The 20,327-nt window shown below is 36.0% G+C and overlaps 1 protein-coding gene across 1 annotated transcript in view; it reads right to left on the reverse strand.

The window, feature by feature from the left end:
• Positions 1-3,353: 3,353 nt before the first annotated feature.
• TAFA2 (TAFA chemokine like family member 2) overlaps positions 3,354-20,327 on the reverse strand; it is a 422,620-nt gene continuing 405,646 nt past the window's right edge. The window contains exon 5 of the mRNA XM_020287527.2: positions 3,354-5,665. Coding sequence (XP_020143116.1) covers positions 5,654-5,665 — 12 coding nt within the window. The 3' untranslated portion in view covers positions 3,354-5,653. The remainder of the gene's footprint in view (positions 5,666-20,327) is intronic.

Genomic DNA, 20,327 nt, shown 5'->3' on the forward strand with positions numbered 1-20,327 from the left:
AGATCAAATTAAATATTAATAATACATGTAAAATACTTAGAACTTGTGGTATGGAGCAAGTACTTAAGAGATGCTAGCATTTTTTTGTATCTTGCCTTTCTTCATCCAAGGATGATCTCAACCATTCATTTTCACCCTTCCTTTGTCCAGATTGCAACACTGATGAAAAGTGACACGTATCTACCAACTTGTGCCTTGATTGTCTTTTGTGCTCTTAATATCTAAAAATATTTAAGACAAAAGTTTGTTTCAAATATTTTCTGTTCTTATTGGACATTACAAACCAAAGTCCATCCCTTGTATGTTCAGCAGATGCATCTCATCTTCTTAAGACCTATATGTGCCAATCTCTCAGCACAGAAGCCCTTAAAGCATTATTTTCCTTGGCCTCATTATGGCCAACAAACATGTGAAAAAATGTTCAAAATCTCTAATCATCAGGGAAATGCAAATCAAAACCACAATGAGATATCCCTTAACTCCAATGAGAATGGCTTTTTTCAAAAAGTCCCAAAACAACAAATGTTGGTGTGAATGCAGAGATGGGAACACTCTTACACTTCCGGTGGGACTGCAAACTAATACAATGTCTGTGGAAATTAATACGGAGATACCTCAAAGAACTCAAAGTAGAACTACCATTTGATCCATCAATTCCACTACTGGGTATTTACCCCCCAAAGGAAAAAAAGACATTCTATAAAAAAGACATCTGCATTTGAATGTTCATAACAGCACAATTCACAATTACAAAGATGTGGAAACAACCCAAGTGTCCATCAATACATGAGTGGATTAATAAAATGTGGTATATGTATACCATGGAGTTCTACTCAGCCATAAGAAAAATGGTGACATAGCACCTCTTGTATTACCCTGGATGGAGCTAGAGCCCATTCTTCTAAGTGAAGAAGGAGGCAGAGGCCAGATACTGGCATACCACTTCTAAGTGAAGTATCACAAGAATGGAAAAACAAGCACCACAGATACTCAGCATTAAATTGGTACTAATTGATCAACACTTACGTGCACATATGGAAGTAACCTTCATAAGGTGTTGGGCAGATGGGAAGGGGGAGGAGGGGATGGGTAAATTCACACCTAATGGCTACGGTGGGTGTGTGATGTCTGGGGGTTAGGCACACTTGTAGCTCTGACTTGGGTCACACAAAGGCAATATAGGTAACCAAAGCATTTGTACCCCCATAATATTCTGAAATAAAATAAACAAATACATGTTGACCAGGTGTCAGGCAGGTGGTGGGGGAGGAGGGGATGGGTATATTCACACCTAATGGATGTGGTGTGCACCAACTGGAAGAGGGACATGCTGGAAGCTCTGACTCAGGTAGGGCAAAGGCAATATATGTAATTAAACATTTGTACCCTCGTATATGCTGAAATAAAAATAAATAAATAAATAATAACAAATTAAAAAGACAGAAAAAAAGAATTAAAGCTATATGGTAAAGGTAAAAAGACAAAGAAAGTAAAGGATAAGAATTAAGAGCAACCTCCTACAGGAAGCCTTCCTTGGTTATCTCATTCCTGAATTAAATGTCCGTTTGGTAATTATAAATAAATAAATAAATTTATCTCTAGCTTCATTCTAGTGCCATCCTTGTTCATTTATCTTATCTAACAGAAGAAATATATATTCTTCTCTCCCACTAACACCTCCACTTAATATTCCCATGCTTATCTATTTCTTCTTCCTCCAGAATGTTGATCTATCCCTTTTTAAATCAATTTCTCCTTCCCTACTGACTCTTTGCACTCAGCTCATAAACCTTTCTGGCCTTTCCCATCTGAAAAATATTTTCACTTAGCCTGTCACTAAGGTTGCTCTTTTACTTTTCTTACAACCACACAATTCTAGAAAAAGTGATTTAAATGTAGCACCCATACATCTTTCTCTCCTATTTAGCCTATGTACCAGCTTGCCCCAAATTATTTTGTCATGTATGATATGAATGTATTCTTTTCTATCAATATGATTTTTACACAATTTAAGAGCAAACAGAGCAGTGATATCTTTCACAATTAATGAACCACCATCTAATAAATGCTTACCATGCACTAGATTCTGTGCTGAGCCCTTTACATGTTTTAACTCTTGAATCTTCACAGCAATCCTATGGGGTAGACAATTAGAGTATTTCCATTTTACAAATAATGATTCAGAGACTTAATTTCTCTCTCATTTATCTGTTTATGATCTCAGAGCTATAACTTAAGTCTCACTAGCCCGGGCACAAGCTGATAATCACCCATGTGTTAATCATTACTCCAATGATTGCTCCTTGACCCATGGTCTATAGTACTACCAATACTGCTCTATTGAAGGTAGCTGAAGACCTAACAACAAATGCCTCTTCACTGTTCTATCCCATTAGATTTTCTATGGAATTTGGTCCTGCTGCTTATTCTTCATATATTATGTATTTCTCTCTACCTAAATGTGGACATCCCTTCCTTTATCAATTACTGTTTACTTTTAAGCTTTCTCTTTCTCTTTCCTGCCTTATTCCTTGCACCATATATCAACATACTTTTATTTCTCCCATATTAAGAAAAATGCACGCTTTTAATTCTGCCTCCCCTGCATAATCATTATCCTATTTTTCTTTTTCACTTGCTATTGAAAGAGAAGTCCACACGTGCTAGTTCCACTTTACAATCTCCCATTGTAAAGTGAGTGAATTTCCCATTCACTCTCCAACCCACTGAAATCTCAATTCTACAACAAGCGTGCCATTGAAACTGCTCTTTCCAAGGCTGACAATAATCTCTAATTACAAATCCAATAAAACCTGTTCAGTTCCTACCTACCTTGACCTTTCTGAGTATTTCATTGGCACTTTAAACTCAATAGTCTTAAAAAGTGAACTCATTATCTCTACCTGCCCCTTGGCCTGTTTTCCTCCAAGTTTTTCTCTCGTATTTAATTGAATCTCTATTATCCCATTATAGTAGGCTTGGGACCTTCTGGAGTTCTCTTTCTCATCTCACTTTCACTCATCCAGTCATTTCATCCATCTCATCATTTCCACCTTGCAAAACCCTTCGTTAGTGATTCTTAATTCCTAGTGCACAATAGACTCACCTGGAGAGCTGCGTCAGAAGTAATCACGCACAGACCCTAATCCCAGACCAATTAATAGAATCTCAAGAGAGTAGGGCTGGGTGTGGTTATGTTTCAAGGTTCTTTAAGTGATTTAAATAGCAACCAGGATTCAGATCCATTGTTTCACATTTCCCTTAGTGTTACAGTTTAAGCTCAGGACTTCAATAGATAAATATATCTATTTCAATTGTTTCCTAGCAAAGACACAAGTCAAATATTGGAACATTGTGCACATGGCAAGATTTGCCATGGATCTTTATTAAAAAAAGATAGAAGAATTTATGTCAGCTTTCTCATGAATTCAAAGGTTTTCCTGGATAATAACTGAAGTGCTTTTAAAAGAAAACAGATCTTTGAATGTAACTTATGAAAGACAGTCCATTTTATATTCCAATTTTATTCACCTTTTCTCAATAGTCACAACATTAATCTACTGGGGATAATCTAGTTAGCATATTTGAAATTCCATGTATTTTTTTTCTAGTGATATGCATGTATTACACTTGTATATAATACAGAATCTCCAGTGTTGTTTTAGAGGACATAGTTTAAAAAATGAGAAGCATTATCTGTAATTTTAAACAAACCTAGGACAAATTCATAATTTCCAAAATAATATAGTTTTCAACTTTGTTACAAAGAAGATAATGATATTCTAATTGATGCAAAAACTCCAGCACAACTGTTATTCTTTTCTTAATGATTTCATATAGTCTTGAAGCATTGTGAAAATCCACTCTTGAGCCATCTAATTAGTTTTATGCATAATTAAAATGGAGGCAGGAAGTCATTTCATTCCATGTACTTGTGGGCAGTAGATTTTAGTTCAATGTCAGAAGTATATTTTTCAAATTTAATTTTTTAACAGATTTTACACTTTTAATTGTTCTTCCCAGAAAAGAGTCTGTAAAATGTACTGGGCTTTGAATATTGTTGCAAACTAACTAAAGGTCTTCAGGATATGTAAGCCTCCATCGTGGAAAAAAACATATGCCTAATTGGCCGTGTCAATGAGTTTTAAAAATACAAAATATTTCCACACCTTCCCTAACATGACAGAAATTCTGAAAGGACAATTTCTGAAGCATCTTCTGAATAGTCTAAAATGAGTAAAACACAAAAATCTATCCCTTTACGTTCTTTCAAATTATAGGTTTACACAATATTATTACAAATGGCTATGCAATTTCCATTCTTCTCTCCCTTCACATCACAAATCAAACAAAATAAATGTAGTATAAAATTATAAATTCTGTAATAACTTAGAGGAAAAAAAGTACATACATGTTTAAGGCCCTTAAAAATTTATGACTTTCCTGTAGAACTTATAACCACAAATGTTAAAATGGCTACAAAAATGTGGACAAAATACTGGCCTAAGAAAGTGTTTGAATGGGACAACTATGAGCAAATATTTATAAATTTGAGGCCAAAAAAATTTAACAATTTTTCCTATCAACAGATTGAACAAATACATAAGCATTCAAACAGTCATTGGGTGGGATCGAGCAAGAGACAGTCTTTTAAAATGAGATAGAAAGAAAGTGACAGTTTAAAAAAATGCTAGAAGAAATTTAAGTGAATAACATTCAAGCTAAGAAATCAGAAACTCACATGCATCCCTGGAAATTTTTTAAAACTGAAGGCTACCCAATAACTTGACTGCTCACTGCTGACTTGTGTGAAGGGGAAAAGTAAACATTAAAAAATTAAAGGAAAAAAACCCACTTTTAAAAAAACTGAAAGGGAAAGTGCTCTAGAGATACAAAGTATTATATAATGAAAATGGTAATCCAGTTCTAACTACTACCTATTTAACTGACAAAGAGCTGCAGTGGGGTGTTGTTAGCCTTGGGGAAAAATGTCAGCTTGTCTATACATTCTTATATGATTGATGTATTCAGATAACTATTACTTGCCAACAATAATTATTATCAATGGATATATAGTTCCATTCCTTTAACAAAAGCAACTTTAAGATGTTAAAACATGTAGGCTTTCCGAGCTCCAAGATTAGAATATAAATAAAATTGTCTCAGTCTACACCATGCCAAAGAAGTTCTCAAAAAGAAAAATGTCATTAAAGCCGTGTGTAGTCCCACTAGCCAAGGAACATAGGACCCAGGAACACATCCATGACAGAAGGACAGTACACTTGGAAGATAGCTTTCAGAAACAAGAAAAGTAGTCACATCCAGAGCCAATAACCCAAAAGGTGACTGTCTTTAACATCACCCTGAAAAAAGCAACTCTTCATTAGCTCTGCAGATGGCAAGTTCAAATTTCTTTGAGCAATTTCGCAAGTTGAACACAGTTCAAATCTGATGGAATCTTCATGACACAGAAGTTCATGTCTTTTTAAAAGTCTTTATTTCAAGAAGAGTCCAGTGAAATCCCTTGGAACTAGACCCCGGTGGGCCTCTTCTGAGTGATATAAAAATCTTCCTTCGAGGTCACCTCAGGAGTTAAGTTTCTATGCATATGTTCAATGTCATCAGCCTTGAGGATCACCTGATTTATCCTTAGTTAATGAGTCACCTACAAAGGAGGAGGAAAATATAATTAACATTTCTAACATAGATATAAACTTAAAACTAAACATAATGAGAAATGAATAGATAATTCAAACTGTTGAATGTTAAAGGATTACCATATTCAGGTGTTTCCCACTTATAAAAATATACCAATTTTTTTTTCTCATTGTCATTGCACAATACTTTTAGAGCAACTTTCACAATTATCTAGACTGTGACCAGGATGATCTCAACTGGCAGCAATGATACCCCTCTCAGACCCAGAATGATTCTGGAATCCCTATTCTTTATAGAGGCTTGATGGACATAACATAAAGACCATTAACATCATACCAGGCCTCAGTGAAGAAAGACCTTTGTTCACAGCAATAAAATCAGACCACATTCTCAAGAAAGCCCATGGTATTAGCTCCATAAAATTCATTCTTGAAATAGTGTAAAAAAAAAAATGAGGGCTTATTTGACTCAATTATATTTCCAAAAAAAATCACTGATTCATAAGGACAAAAAAATATTTGGGGAGAGAATCTATGAAGAATAGGAAAATGCATTGCCAAATTTCAAAGGTACCTAAAAATTCCCATAAAATTAATTACAGTATATTATTAATGCTATTTTAAATATTACTGAGGAAGATTCATACTGACTTTTCACACCTACTAAAGTCCAAAGAATGTTTGTATACAGGAAAAAACAATAATAACAGATAGATAGAGTACTTGATATATGCATATATATCTCTATATACACAGATAAATAGATATAGAGAAAGATAAACACACAACACACAGGAAGAGAGAGAGGAAATGGGAGAGGGAGAGATTTCTGCTGTATCAATGATTTTCTAATTCTACTTTAATATCAGACCGGGTATTTAGAGAGAGTTGCCTAACAGTTCTTTCACAGCAACAGCTATAACAAAAAGTGATTTGTAAAAATTATTGTGGATACTTTGATTTTATTTCATTAAATGACATAGTTACTTGTCCTTCTATAAAACATTTACAAAAGGCTATTTTTTTAATTTGTATTATTGTTTTCTGATCAACTACAAAAAAAAAAGGAATACATTAAACAAAATAGTAAGCTATCTGCACACTTTGCTCTGCCATGGCTAATATCAAATTATACTACAAAAGGGAGATGTGAAAATCAAAGATGTATTTCATGCATGGAAGCAGCCATCTTACTTCTGTCTCTCTGGTCAGCTAGTATTCCTGAGGAAGGCGCCTCTGCCTGCGTATTTGAAACGTCTTACTCCCATGCACAGAGGAATCATGAAAGGAATTGAACTGAGGATCGAGGGTTACAAACACATGAATGGCTCAATGACCTTTGAGATTCTGGAAGCAGGAGATGTCTTAGTCAGGGCAGCAATCTCATTATCAATCTGTCTGCCATTCACTGGTCATTGTATACAAGTTCTGTGAAGGGGTCCCAGATTGAGTGTCATTGAAGAAGAAGGTGGGAAGAAAACATGACTATTTCTAGGGACATTTTGTCACAGGCTGCTAATGGAGATAGCTGATCATTGTGAAAAACACAAACATCATTTTTATGTTAAACTTTCTCCATAAACATTGATTTGACATGATTAATGCTATCCATCCATTGGCTGAGAAAGATTCACTTGCCCCTTCTAAAAATCTTCTTTAGGATTTTTTTCTAGGAAAAATTATGAAACATAGTATGTGGACCACATTTCCAAAACTAGTGCTGAAAAGACAGGAAAAGGGGGAGAGAGAGAGACAGAGAGAGAATGTATGTGTGTGTGTGTGTGTGTGTGTGTGTATCAAAGAAAAACACAGACAGACAGAAAGCAAGTGGTTTAGCCTCAGCTGAGATTCAGTGTAGGCGACTAGAGAAATACAGCAGAAGTGTAGTGGAACTACACAGTGGAACAGTGTACAGTGGAACAGTACAGTACACAGTGTACAGTACACCGTGGAACAGTGTACAGTGGAACGGAGGAACGTGGTGCCAGGGTTCCATGAAAGCAAGTGGAGTGTCCCCTTGAGCCACTTCAAGCCCAGGCTCTAAGTAACCAATTAGTGAGTATGGGAGATGCATTCCTGTATCTTCCTTACAACCTAAACATTTGACCCTACCAGTTTATATAAAGCTGAAGAACGACTCTCTCAACTACTTAAATATTAAAACTTTCTTTTCACATAATTTTGTAAATAGACATTCATATTTACAGTATACTACCAAAAGCTTATGTAACTAAAGCAAATCTTTCCATTTTTATAGATTAAAAAATATATATATACACACAGAAACATAAAAACACACAAACATAAGTATGCCATCCATACCCTTGAGAATATTATAAATATACATTTTTATGATACTGTTTCCATCAGCTAAATAATTGCTAGAAAATAAAATTTAAGCATGACTAAAAGAAGTAATTGTCTAAATAAGCATAGATTGCAGTATAATTCAAGGGACTTTTTATCACACTCAAGGTTTACACAATATTCCTAAATTATTAATCCTAAAAGTATCCTTGCAAATTTTATAAAAGAATAGGGCATAAATCATCTCTAATATCAGATGAAAAGTGGACAATCTGTTTTAGATTTGATTTTTTTAATGACTTGATTTTGATCAGAGGACATATTATGATTCAGCATGCAGAGCTCTTCTTTAGGCCCAAGTGCAATGTTGACATGAGAATCGAGTATTATAGTGTTTATGAAACACCTAGCTTTGCCAACATTGAAGGACTATGACTATAAAAGTTTTCAATTTGAGAGGTAATTTTTTAAATATATAAAGATTATCAAGAAAGCAACTAAAAGTAAAATGAATGGATCATACATTTTGACATATAGTCGAAAGTTAGAGGACTATGTTAAGGACTTCAAACAAAGGCTAACTAGTGACTTGACCTTTCCAACATAGTGTAAAGATGAACATGTATGAACATGTATCCGCACCCTCCCTGGCGACCTCCAGATTTGTACCAAATGAAACATCAAAACCAAAGATTTAAAAATATATAAGAAATGATTCTGACTAGAAGTACATTATCACCAATTGAAATAACGCCTTATATGCAAAATCTAAATAGCATTTTAAAATAAAATTAATACCTAAAATTAAACAAACATTTGACCTTTCAATGATTTATATGCTCATTAAGTAAGTCTGAGTGACCCAAGTTTAAATTCTTACGTGCTAGTTGGGAGAAAACAAATTAAATGCTATTTGACCCTTGGTGGACTATAAACAGGAACATTCTGATATACGAGAATTGCTTAAGAAATATTTATACATTCCAAAATTTTAAAATCTAAAAGTAATTTTTAATACACCAAATTAAGCATTGCCATACTTTTAGAACTTGCATACCACTGTCTTGTCACTCAAGCCATATTTTTTGGAAGAGGCCAAACTGTAAAAGTTTTACCTTCTAACAAGTATTTTCAGCAAGTTTTCAGTAACTAAAAGCAGGAGGTTGCAATAAAATCAGTTTTACAAGATGGGAAATAGCATTTGCTACCATGAATGCACACTGTCTTCTTGTTCTGAGGGCAATAGATATAAAATACTGCATGAGGGAGAGAAATGGTCCTACGATCGTTATGGTTATGCCTTGAGCTTCATGTGCTATAATCACTATCTCAGTAAATTTGCCTTTCCAAAGGCAATATTTTACACAGCTGTTCTTTTTTATGTAAATCTTATTTGTGTGTGCTGCACACCAGCCAGTTTGGTAGGTGAAACTACTGGGCTGCTGAACACATGCAAAATGAAGAAATAATAATAAAAATAGCTTCTCTAGTTGCAAGCACAAAGCTACCCTGCTAATGATCAACCACGATGAAGAAGCTAATCTGCTAACATTAAGCAAAACGTACTAATTCTTCAAGATCAGAGCATCCACTTATCCCAGGCCAACAAATCTATTATAGTGCCCTGATTAGATTTCCCAAAAATTCATGCTAAAAATCATGTACTTAAAGTCAGTTCATCAATTTAAACTGAGAAAATAAAACCAGATGAATGGCCTATATGATATTAAATTTAAAATTAGGTGTTCATTATTTTATAATGTTTCCATTTTATATTTGGATCGTTATGAAATTTCCTCTGCCTATCTACAGGTTAAAGTAAATTAGGAAGCTGGTGGGAAATTCAAGAATCTATTCTGTCCTTTTTTACAATTCTTAAACCTTAAAATTCTTAAAATTATTACATTCATGGACTCTAACATTCCTTTTTTCTCTGTTCAAGTCCTGCTGACTAGGTTATCAGTGGGAGGACAACATATTATGGTGAGAAGCATAATGACAAATAGCATGGGCTCTGTTAAGCAGACTGCCTGGGTTCAAATCCCTGCCTTATCACTTGCTAACATTATAGGCTTGAATAAATTATTTATGCTCCCTGAGCCTTAGTCTCCCCATGTATAATATACTATTATGTTTAAATCAGATAATTCCTGCAAAGTGCCTGTCCCAGTAAATGCCTTTTAAATATCAGCAGGTGGCAGTGGTGGTAATTCCCAAACAAGATACAAAAGGCAACACATAAGATACCTACCGGAGGGGAGTATTACTTCCTGTTTCTCCACAAATACTGACTTAAAGTTAGTTTTCTGTTACTTATACTAACTCATTTTGCAATTATTTCTCTTCATAATCTTGTTAATAATAACAAGTTGCATTATCAAGAATGAAGCCCCACTGTTTTGGCTAGCTCTGGGAGAGACACTGTCTTTTTGGACAAGGCAGCAAAGAATAGTGGTTAAAAGGATTTGCTCTGGACATGCTTGAAGCTCTGACTTGGGTGGGGCAAGGGCAATATACATAACCTAAACATTTGTGCCCCCATAATATGCTGAAAGAAAAAAGAAAAAATAAATTTTTTAAAAAAAGGATTTGCTCTGAAGTTGGGCTACCTAGTTTCAATGATCAGTTGCACTGATGACTAACTGTAAGATCTTAGGTAAAGTAGTGATACTATTAGTATCCATATCATAGGGTTGTATGAGCTGAGGAATAAATGAGTTAATTGGTCATGTGCTTAGAACAATGCCAGGCACTTAACAAGCACTCTATATTGACTATGATTATTTAGCTATCTGTTCATTTTTAGGCATCTGCATGCCCTAAATTTCTAGTTTTTGCCCCTGATTATTTCTGAACATGTGTTACTAGTCTTCTCAAATACATAATTCCATTCTTTCTAATTCTTTCTTTCTCTTTCTAATGGACCAGATGCCACCAGACTTTGCATGCAGGGCATACATTTAGGAAATCAGTACTGCATTTTATCCAGGCTTAAAAAATAAATAGGGTATGATTACAAACAAAATGCATATTTTAAAATTTCCTTATTCTTTATTGATGTTTCCTCTGATATTATTTTTCTTTAATTCAGTGCTATCCCATATCCTAGATTATTTTTTGAACCTCAGTTGTTCAGTTTGCCAGTCTACATAAATTTGTGAAATCACTGCCAAATCTCCACAGCATCTGTGTGCATCTTATATAATATTGCTTAATTTACAAAATAATATATTCTTTTCTCCAATGTGGTTATTAAAATCTTGTTAAGTGGAACTATGTATTGAACAACATTTATATTCTTGTGAATCTAAAGTGAGTCACCTACACACAAGAATAGGAGAGACAATGCATTATAAATATTGCAGTCAATTACACTTAAAAGTTAAATTTCCACTAAAATGCCCATGTTATTATAGAAACATTTATTTTTTGACTGATGAACATCTTTATTTAAACAACATTTAAACATTTCCTTGGAAGGCAAGGAAATGTGGCAATACTTCTAAGAGAAGGCAGCAGGTTGAAATCCAGGTCATGTCTAATTTTTATAATATGGCTGCTTAATAACATCACAAATAGGCACAATTTCAAACTAACATTACAATAAATTTAACTTATTCATTAAAGGTAAGAGGAAGAATCGAATACCTTCATAATCCTAAGTGCTGATTTGAATGAACTTTTCCTTTCTTTAAATATAATTGCTAATTCACTGCAAATGTATTTTTTTAATGGAGCTCTTACAAGTACGTGAATTAAGCTCTTGCTTCACTTTTTGTGTACTAAATGTGCAATTAAAACATCATTACTCTGCAGTAGCAGGTTTTCTCATTTAAGCTAGAGAAAAGCTGCCATTAGGTTGGTTGTAACTGTACATGAATGCACTTGTCATATCTTAAAGCACCTTGTACAAGGAGGTATTACAAAATGAAAAACACCTCTTGGTCTGGGATATTGATGCATGAGCAAGCTGACCAGATAGCTTTAGGAAAGGTGAGGCACTATAAGGAAATGACATATGAATCACCTTTATAAATATATCCATCTATATAAAAAATTAAGCCTATATTTTACTTTCATGGTAATGGAGGCGATTCCTATAACCCTGAAAATCATTGTATTTTCATATCACATTTTCATTTTACTTCCAAAGAACTGCTGGTGCTGGATTGGCCTGAATATTTATTTTAACATTTGGGATATGTTTTATATTAATACTTCAGTTATTTTATATTAATACATTTGCACTAAATGACCTTGAACCATTCTCAGTTATCTGTTTTATAAATTCTTGAAAAATTGAACAATGTTGTAGGAGTGGAAAGATAGTCATTTCAAACAGAGAGCACTTCTATATCTAACTGATTAGACTTAGGTTTAACTCAGTGTGAGTCTGTCATCGAAGCAAAAAATGGAAAGTTTCCCTGGTCTTGGTATATAATCTTTCTAGATTTCTGGACAGGACCAGAACACCAGATATGACTGAGGAGAGGCTGCCTTATTCTACTAGTTAGGAGACCAGAGTTTTGTACCAATGTTACTATCTGCTCATTTTAGACCCCTGGATATACTATCTGCTCATTTTATACCTTTGGATAAGTCATTTAAAATCTCTGGATCTCCACAATTCTTATCTGTCAAGTAAGTTGGTTGGACTCAGTGAGCTTCTAATTCCCTCTCAGACTCCAACTGCTATAATTTTTCTTAAGAAGCATTGTTTCCAAAAGGCATAAAACTTTGTCCTGATTCATCAGTGGCATAACCACTACGAAGACCTCATTTTTCTAAAAGGCCTAATCATTATATTAGAATGCAGAACTAGTGAGCTCTTACCACAAATACAACATCTGTCAATGGCTTTCAGCTTCCTGTGCTGTGCAAATGAAGATCTCAACTGGAAATGAATCTTTCGAACAGATGGACCAGCACTATTTCTTGGAACTTTGAAAGCTGTACAGTGTGCCAGCCATGAACTCTTCTATGTGACTCATGGAAGCAGATGACTGTTTGCATTGCCATTTATGCACATTCATCCACTGAGAAGCAGATCAACTGATTCTCTCTGCATGACATTCACTGTTAGCAAAACAAAGCATTCTCTACTTCGTTTGTGGGTAGTTAATAAACTCCTTTGGGACTTAAAAAAATTGTTAAGAAAAAACTTTCCTTCTTACCCTGGCCCCCCAGCATATATACTTTCTATTTGTTACACGTGGAGAATTTCCAAAAAAAAAATAATAATAATTAAGATAAAAGTGAAAGGCAACAACATATAGAATAAGCAGTATTCTCTTGGAAACATCTATCCTTAAGAGAAGAAAACAATTATTTTAAATGCCTTGAGGAAATTTGAGTAGATTTTTTAAAGTATTAATTTCATATGCCAGTATAGTTCGCACAGTTTTTGGAGACAGTTGAGATTTTGAACTCAATTGTAATGTACTTTATCTGCTAAATTTGATATTAGGTCCATTTTTTTAGGCTTGCCTCTCATTATAAAGGAGTAACTTGAATCAATAGTTTTTATCCACTTTCTGCCATAAAGCTTTAAAAGTTTAAATCTGGTCAAGAATCACCTTCCTCTCATGATTGCAAAGATGTGTAAACAACCCAAGTGCCCATCAATACATGAGAGGATTAATAAAATGTGGTATACAAATGCCATGGAGTTCTCTTCAGCCACAAAAAACAATGGTGATCTAGCACCTTTTCCTGGATAGAGCTGGAGCCCATTCTACTAAGTGAAGTATCACAAGAATGGAAAAACAAGCACCACATGTACTCACCATCAAATTGGTACTGACTGATCAACACTTAAGTGCACATATAGCAGTAACATTCACTGGGTGTCGGGCAGATGGGAGGGGGTGATGGGGGTGGGTATATATACACCTAATGGGTGCAGTGCACACCGTCTTAGAGATGGACAAGCTTGAAGTTCTGATTCGGGCGGGGCAAAGGCAATATAGGTAACCTAAACATTCATACCCCCATAATATGCTAAATAAAAGAAAAAAAAAAAGAATCACCCTCCTCAAGAACTGCAGCCTCACTACAAAAGTAAGCTGTAAAAATTGTACTTAAAAATGAGTTTAAGATAAGTGAAGTTTGGGGAGAAGTAGGGCTAAAACTTGGAAGAAATTCTTTCCAGTCACCTAGAGATTACTAAGAGAGCAACATTTTCTCTTAACTTTCTGTTTGGTTTGACTTACAAATATAAATGGATCTTAGTGACAATTTTTCTTTGAGATAACTTGTCTGAATGAAGAATACGTTGCTGTCCCTTGACAAAGGATTTGATGTAACTTGCAGAAGGACAAAGTGAGTACCAGCAGTGTTAGAGAACATGCCAGAAGCAGCACATACTCTCTCCTCTCCATCCCTATCTTCTTCCACAAAATTAAGAAATGACCATTCCATATATGGTAGATCTTAAAAAAAACAAAAACCAAAAAATATAAACCCTTTCCATAGGTTCTAGACTAAACTCCATTTTTTGAAGGACAATGTAGTATAGACAGTGATATTCAACTTGTTCTGTGCTTTTCTTTTTTCCTATTTCCCAGATATAATCCTCCCTGGATTTTTCTAATAATAATCACCACAGTTCAAGAGTCTCAAATTTCCAAAGTTGATCAAAATATGAATTTTTAAATCTAGCTATTTGTAATTTCTTAGATGCTAGCATAAAATAATATTCAATTATGGGTAGATTTAAATATATAAAGAATGGACCTTGAGGTAAGAACTGAAGTCTTCATTTGGTTTACGGAGATCAAGTGAAAGTCTGATGGCTTAGTACTTTTTATGCTATTTTTCAGATTTCCAGATAATAGCAGGTTATACACTACTAGAAGTCCAGGAATATGCCCAGGGTTTTGTACTATCCATTTCCTATTCTTGGGAAAGCAATACTACAGAGCCATTGTAGGTGATAACATTACCATGTTTCCCCAAAAATAAGACAGGGTCTTATACTTATTTTTCCTCAAGAAGACACCCTAGGGCTTATTTTCAGGGAATGTGTAATTTTTTTTTAAGTATGGTACAACAATCTACATTTATTCAAATATAGTTAAGTCATCTTCTTCTGGAACATCATCATAACTCTCCAAACCCCTAATTCCATCCTGAATTTCTTGGGACTCTATTTCCTCTAGAACCATTGGCCAATCTCTCATGTCGAGCAATAGAGCTCTCTTTAAATGTGCAGGGCTGGCTTATTTATCAGAGATCCAGTGAGCACTGGGTCCAGTCTTCACAGTGGAGCAGAAGTGATCTCTCTAGGCTCAGTAGGGGACTGCTTGCTGAAGCTTTTCCCCTATCTCCTGGTGTTTGTGGGGGATGAGAGAGGCCCACAGTGGTGAGTAAAATGGCAGCCACAGTTTCCTTCTTCCCCCAGGGACACACAATACCTAGAGCAGAGCGTCCTGCTCTCACTTCACTGAGTAGACTTTCCCCTTAAAGCCTCAGCTTGCAGCACACACAGGATGGCTGGGACCTGACAGGGGGAGCCTTGTTGGTGGGGCTGCCTGCACCTTTTCAATCACCTCTGGGATAGTAGCTGTCACGATGGGGCAGATGAGAAGGTCTGCTTTACCCTCTTTACCGATCCGCGATGAAATGCATGGGTTGTGCAGATATGCTGTGTAGCCACGCCCATGACTAGGTCTTATTGTTGGGGTAGGGCTTTATATGGTGCAAATGCTTAGACATCCTGCTAGGGCTTACTTTCAGGGAAACACAGTAGGTCCACCAACAATAACATATTGGCTCTTCGTGGCCAATTTGTTTGATGTAAGGGTCTCACATCTGTACAAGGAATGATGCCTCTCCCTACTTTTTTATAAAAATCATTCAATGTCTTTCTTTTTTTTTTTTTTTTTTTTTGAGACAGAGTCTCACTTTGTTGCCCAGGCTAGAGTGAGTGCCGTGGCATCAGCCTAGCTCACAGCAACCTCAAACTCCAGGGCTCGAGCGATCCTTCTGCCTCAGCCTCCTGAGTAGCTGGGACTACAGGCATGCGCCACCATGCCCGGCTAATTTTTTAAATATATTTCATTTGGCCAATTAATTTCTTTCTATTTGTAGTAGAGGCGGGGTCTCGCTCTTGCTCAGGCTGGTTTTGAACTCCTGACCTTGAGCAATCCGCCCACCTCGGCCTCCCAGAGAGCTAGGATTACAGGCGTGAGCCACCGCGCCCGGCCTCAATGTCTTTCTTTACTAACCACTGAGGCAGTTCTTTGCCCTCTGATCCCCTAAAGCTGTACCAAGTTCATTGTCTTCTGAAATCAGGGGTACTGGAATGCTAATGGTAACTACCAGTACAAGAAAGAGTAGGTCATAGTTAATCCTATTAACACAATGTACACACCTGCAGCTCTGAGAAATAAACCAAGCCGGGAGCTCGTTTCTGCAGTTGTTTTGAATCTTTATTTCTCAACAACGCTTCTGTCCCTCTCTTAGAATCGGACCAACACTAGGATTCATCACAACTAGTGCTCCAACATGGAGCCAAAGGTTTTTTGAATTGAATGTGGAAAAAGCAAAAACTGTCATTAGGCACAGCAGAAACCTTCTCTTCCTACTTCTCCATTGGAACTTGAAGAGTTTTACACATTTGCCTAATGAACAAACACATGTCAGGTACTCCACTGTTCAACAGATTATTACAGAAAGCAAACCTGGGAGAGAGGGAACATTTCAAAAAGCATAAAGCAAGACAATAACTTCCTTTGCCTCCAAAAAAAGTCACATTGTATCTCTCCCAGAGGATTATAAACTCTTAGTGCGTTATTTTTAATCTCAAAGAAACACCCATAAATGAGACTTAAACAGTTTCTGCCAAAAATCAAAACAAGGGTAGTAAGCATTTCTCATGAATATTTTGGGAAGCATTCAATTAAAATTCAATTATTTATTATTTGTGATCCTAACCATTCATAGACTTTCCTGACCCTTCATGCCTATAGTAATTTATAATTTGCTGCAGGATGAACTAGAATCACACACACTTAAAGGCTGATAAATGGTACCAAGTCATTTTGTGTTTCTTTTTGTCTGAGTGTTTCTTTGTTTGCTTGTTTTTGAGACAGCGTCTCCCTCTGTTGCCCAGGTTAGAGTACAGTGGCATGATCATAGCTCACTGCAGCCTTGAACTCCTGGGCTCAAGCAATCCTTCTTCCTCAGCCTCCCAAGTAGCTGGGACTATAGGCATGAACCACCATGCCCAGCTAAGTTTTCTATTTATTTATTTGGTAAAGGTGAGATCTTGCAATGCTGCTCAGGCTGGTGTTTTTAATGAGTAAGAACAGACCATCACTGCTAATCTCAACCTCTCCCTACCAAACTAGAAAACGTAAGATTAAAATGATCATCTGAGGAAGAGTAGAATTTTTGTGCTATGATCACATTGCCTAGTTGGATTTATCCAGATAAATTAGAGCCAACACAGTCATGAAGTGGGTCAAGGTCATGACCTGCAGTGGACACATATGGCTCAAGATAAAAGGATGAAGCTTGTGAAAATTTAGAAGAGCTTCATATCCTTTATAAAAATAACAGGAGCAGATGGGGAAATATATCACCCTACATATTTCTAATCCTCCATTTTCTTAACATTGTTCAAAAACCCGGAAAGTCTTTCAGGGTATGTTCTTTAATTTTATATATCCCCACTGAATATTTTTAAAAATAGCATAACTTTTCTATATATTTTACCTCTAATCAGTTTCTAGTCCTCTTTCTAATCTGTTCCCCACTCTCTGTCCCACTGTCACTGTCTTAATCAAGGTCTTTATTCCATCAGGTTTGTACAATTACAATAACTTCCTGATTCGTCCCCTGACTTGTCTTGCTCCTTGCAGTTACTCCTCCTCTTTGCCACCGTCATGCTGAAAGGAGAAATCTATAACAGTGTTCCATTTACAGAAAGTAATCTAAACTCTTGTTTATGATCTATAAGGTCCATCATGATTAGACTCCTACCCACCCAGCTTCATATCCCCTTCTTCCCAATGCCTCCACAGAACACATATGCTCAACTCTAGTCATGCCTCGCTATTTAACAGTCCCAGGACTTTACATGCCCGTTCATGTCTCCTTATCTTTGTGTTCATCCGAAATACACTTTAGCTTCATCCGAAATACACTTGTTGCAAATCCCAGAAGAAATGTCACCACTTCATGATTCATCCATTCAGAACTTTGTCATTCTTCTATAAGACACATTTAATCATATTATGGACTATTTATTAACCTGTTTGTTTCTCTCACTATGCTACAAGCTACTGGAGAAAAAGAATATTAGCATGTATTTTGTTTCCTCCATACTAAGAAGCATTTCAGCACATAAATGATGTCAAACATTTAGTAAATGAAAGAGTGAAACGATGGGTGGATGGATAGGTGGATGGACAGAAAAAGAAAATGTGTATGAATGAATATAATAAATGAATGAATATAAAGGGAAAAGTGATAAGCAATTTCAGAGGGGAAAAAAAACTAGAGCTACTATTTGGATTCTCTGTAAATACCCAGGGGAATGATTAGGTGACCCAAAAGGTCATTTCCACCATTTTTAATTTTTCTAGGATTATTCCCATGATTCTGTGGCTGCAAGATTTGAAATTATAGATATGCATGGGTCCTGACATTCAGCTTCACATTTTCACCTCAGATATTTAAATTTATTCTCATTTGGAAAAGGTCTGATTTTTAAAACAAAATTAATTCATGGAAATAATAAGGCAAGAAGATAATAGCAATCTGTGATGCTCTAATTGGTATTAGACTAATCATTTGGGATGTGGAAAATGTCCAAATGAATACATAAAAGTTGATGCTGGCATATTCATTACAGTTAATATTACAGTTAGAAATGATCCTATTTTTTTTAAAAAAAATATACTTCTCTCTTGAGTAATTTCCATACCACTACTTGACGCCATCAGGAAATTCTTCTCATGACATATTTGATGGTGCCAATTGTCCCACACCTAGGAATTACATGCTCACTTGACATCAGGCAGGTTGGTGCAAATGAAATAGCACCAAATTTCCTACAGTTGAACACAGCAAACAAATACCACAATGACTGATGCACTACAACTCCCAAATAATATTGTGTGTGCAATCACACACACAAACACACAAAGTCATGCACTCTCTATTTACAGTTCAGGATGCCTGATCTCTCCTCTACCCTTTTTACCATCAAATCTAGAGACTGGTGATTTAAAAGGCAAACAAAAGTTAATTTTTGCTTAGAAGTACAGCACAGTCTCTGGTCTAGACTAGGATGTCAAAAATGGCTGATCATTCTGTTCCTCAAGGAATTGGAAATCCTGCATACCCTTCTTTTGCCTCCGTATCTCAAACCATAATTGCCAGCCTCAGAGGGCAACTTAGTGAACATTCATCTTGCTTGTAAAACCCTCGGAATTTTTCTGTGAGATAGTCCCCATTTATGATTTATTGTTATTACTATTGTTAGTCCTTCTTAGCAATTACCATTATCCTCAGTTTGTACTTGAGGAAACTGAAGCCCAGAAAAATTAAGAAAAACTTTTCAAAGATGCGTGCAACCAGTAAGTGATAGTCTGGTTAATGGACCCCATTTGGGGGCTTCTTCTCCATCTCTTTTCCAGTGAAACAGATTACAGATTACAGCCTGCCCCTGTCCTAGGTGTGAAGAAAATGCAAAAATCATTGCCCTCTGGAACTATCTAGAGAGGCAGACAGATAACAGACACGTTAAGTAAAATTTTAACATATTTTAAGCCATGTCAAGAGAAAAAATAAAGTTGAGAGGAAGAAAGAGATTTTTGAGGCAGAGATGTTGGCATAGACAAGGAATACTTGCTGAGAATGTGAGGTTTAAGTAAAAGCCTATGGAGATAAGAAAGCAAATAAGCTGATAGCTGGGGGAAGAGCATTTCAAACAGAGGGAACAGCATGTGCAAATGACCTGAGACAAGAAAAGCAAGGAGAGCAGTCTGGCAGCAGTGGAATAAGCCAGGAGGAAAGTGGTAGGAGATGGTGTCTCAGAGGTTCATTCTTTTGTGTCTATGTCCTTGTTTATTCATAAATGTTATTGTGCTTACTAAGGATCAAGTCTTAGACAAAAGCAGATGTGGCCTTTGCTCTCATGGGGTCACAAAAAAGGAACTAGAATGAAGTAACACGCATGGTTTCAGAACTTCCTTCCTCAAGAAGCCTCATTCCTGGAAGTTGGAACCAGATAGAGCTTGGATGCACACGAGAGACCACACAGACCTCTATTTATAAGCTCTAGAAGCCCCTGTTCTTTCTGGTTAGACAGTGATGGCTTTCTATGTTTTAGGGAAGGAGAGGGTGATGAGT

Source organism: Microcebus murinus, chromosome 10, assembly GCF_040939455.1.
Source record: "Microcebus murinus isolate Inina chromosome 10, M.murinus_Inina_mat1.0, whole genome shotgun sequence".
NCBI classification, from domain to species: domain Eukaryota; kingdom Metazoa; phylum Chordata; class Mammalia; order Primates; family Cheirogaleidae; genus Microcebus; species Microcebus murinus.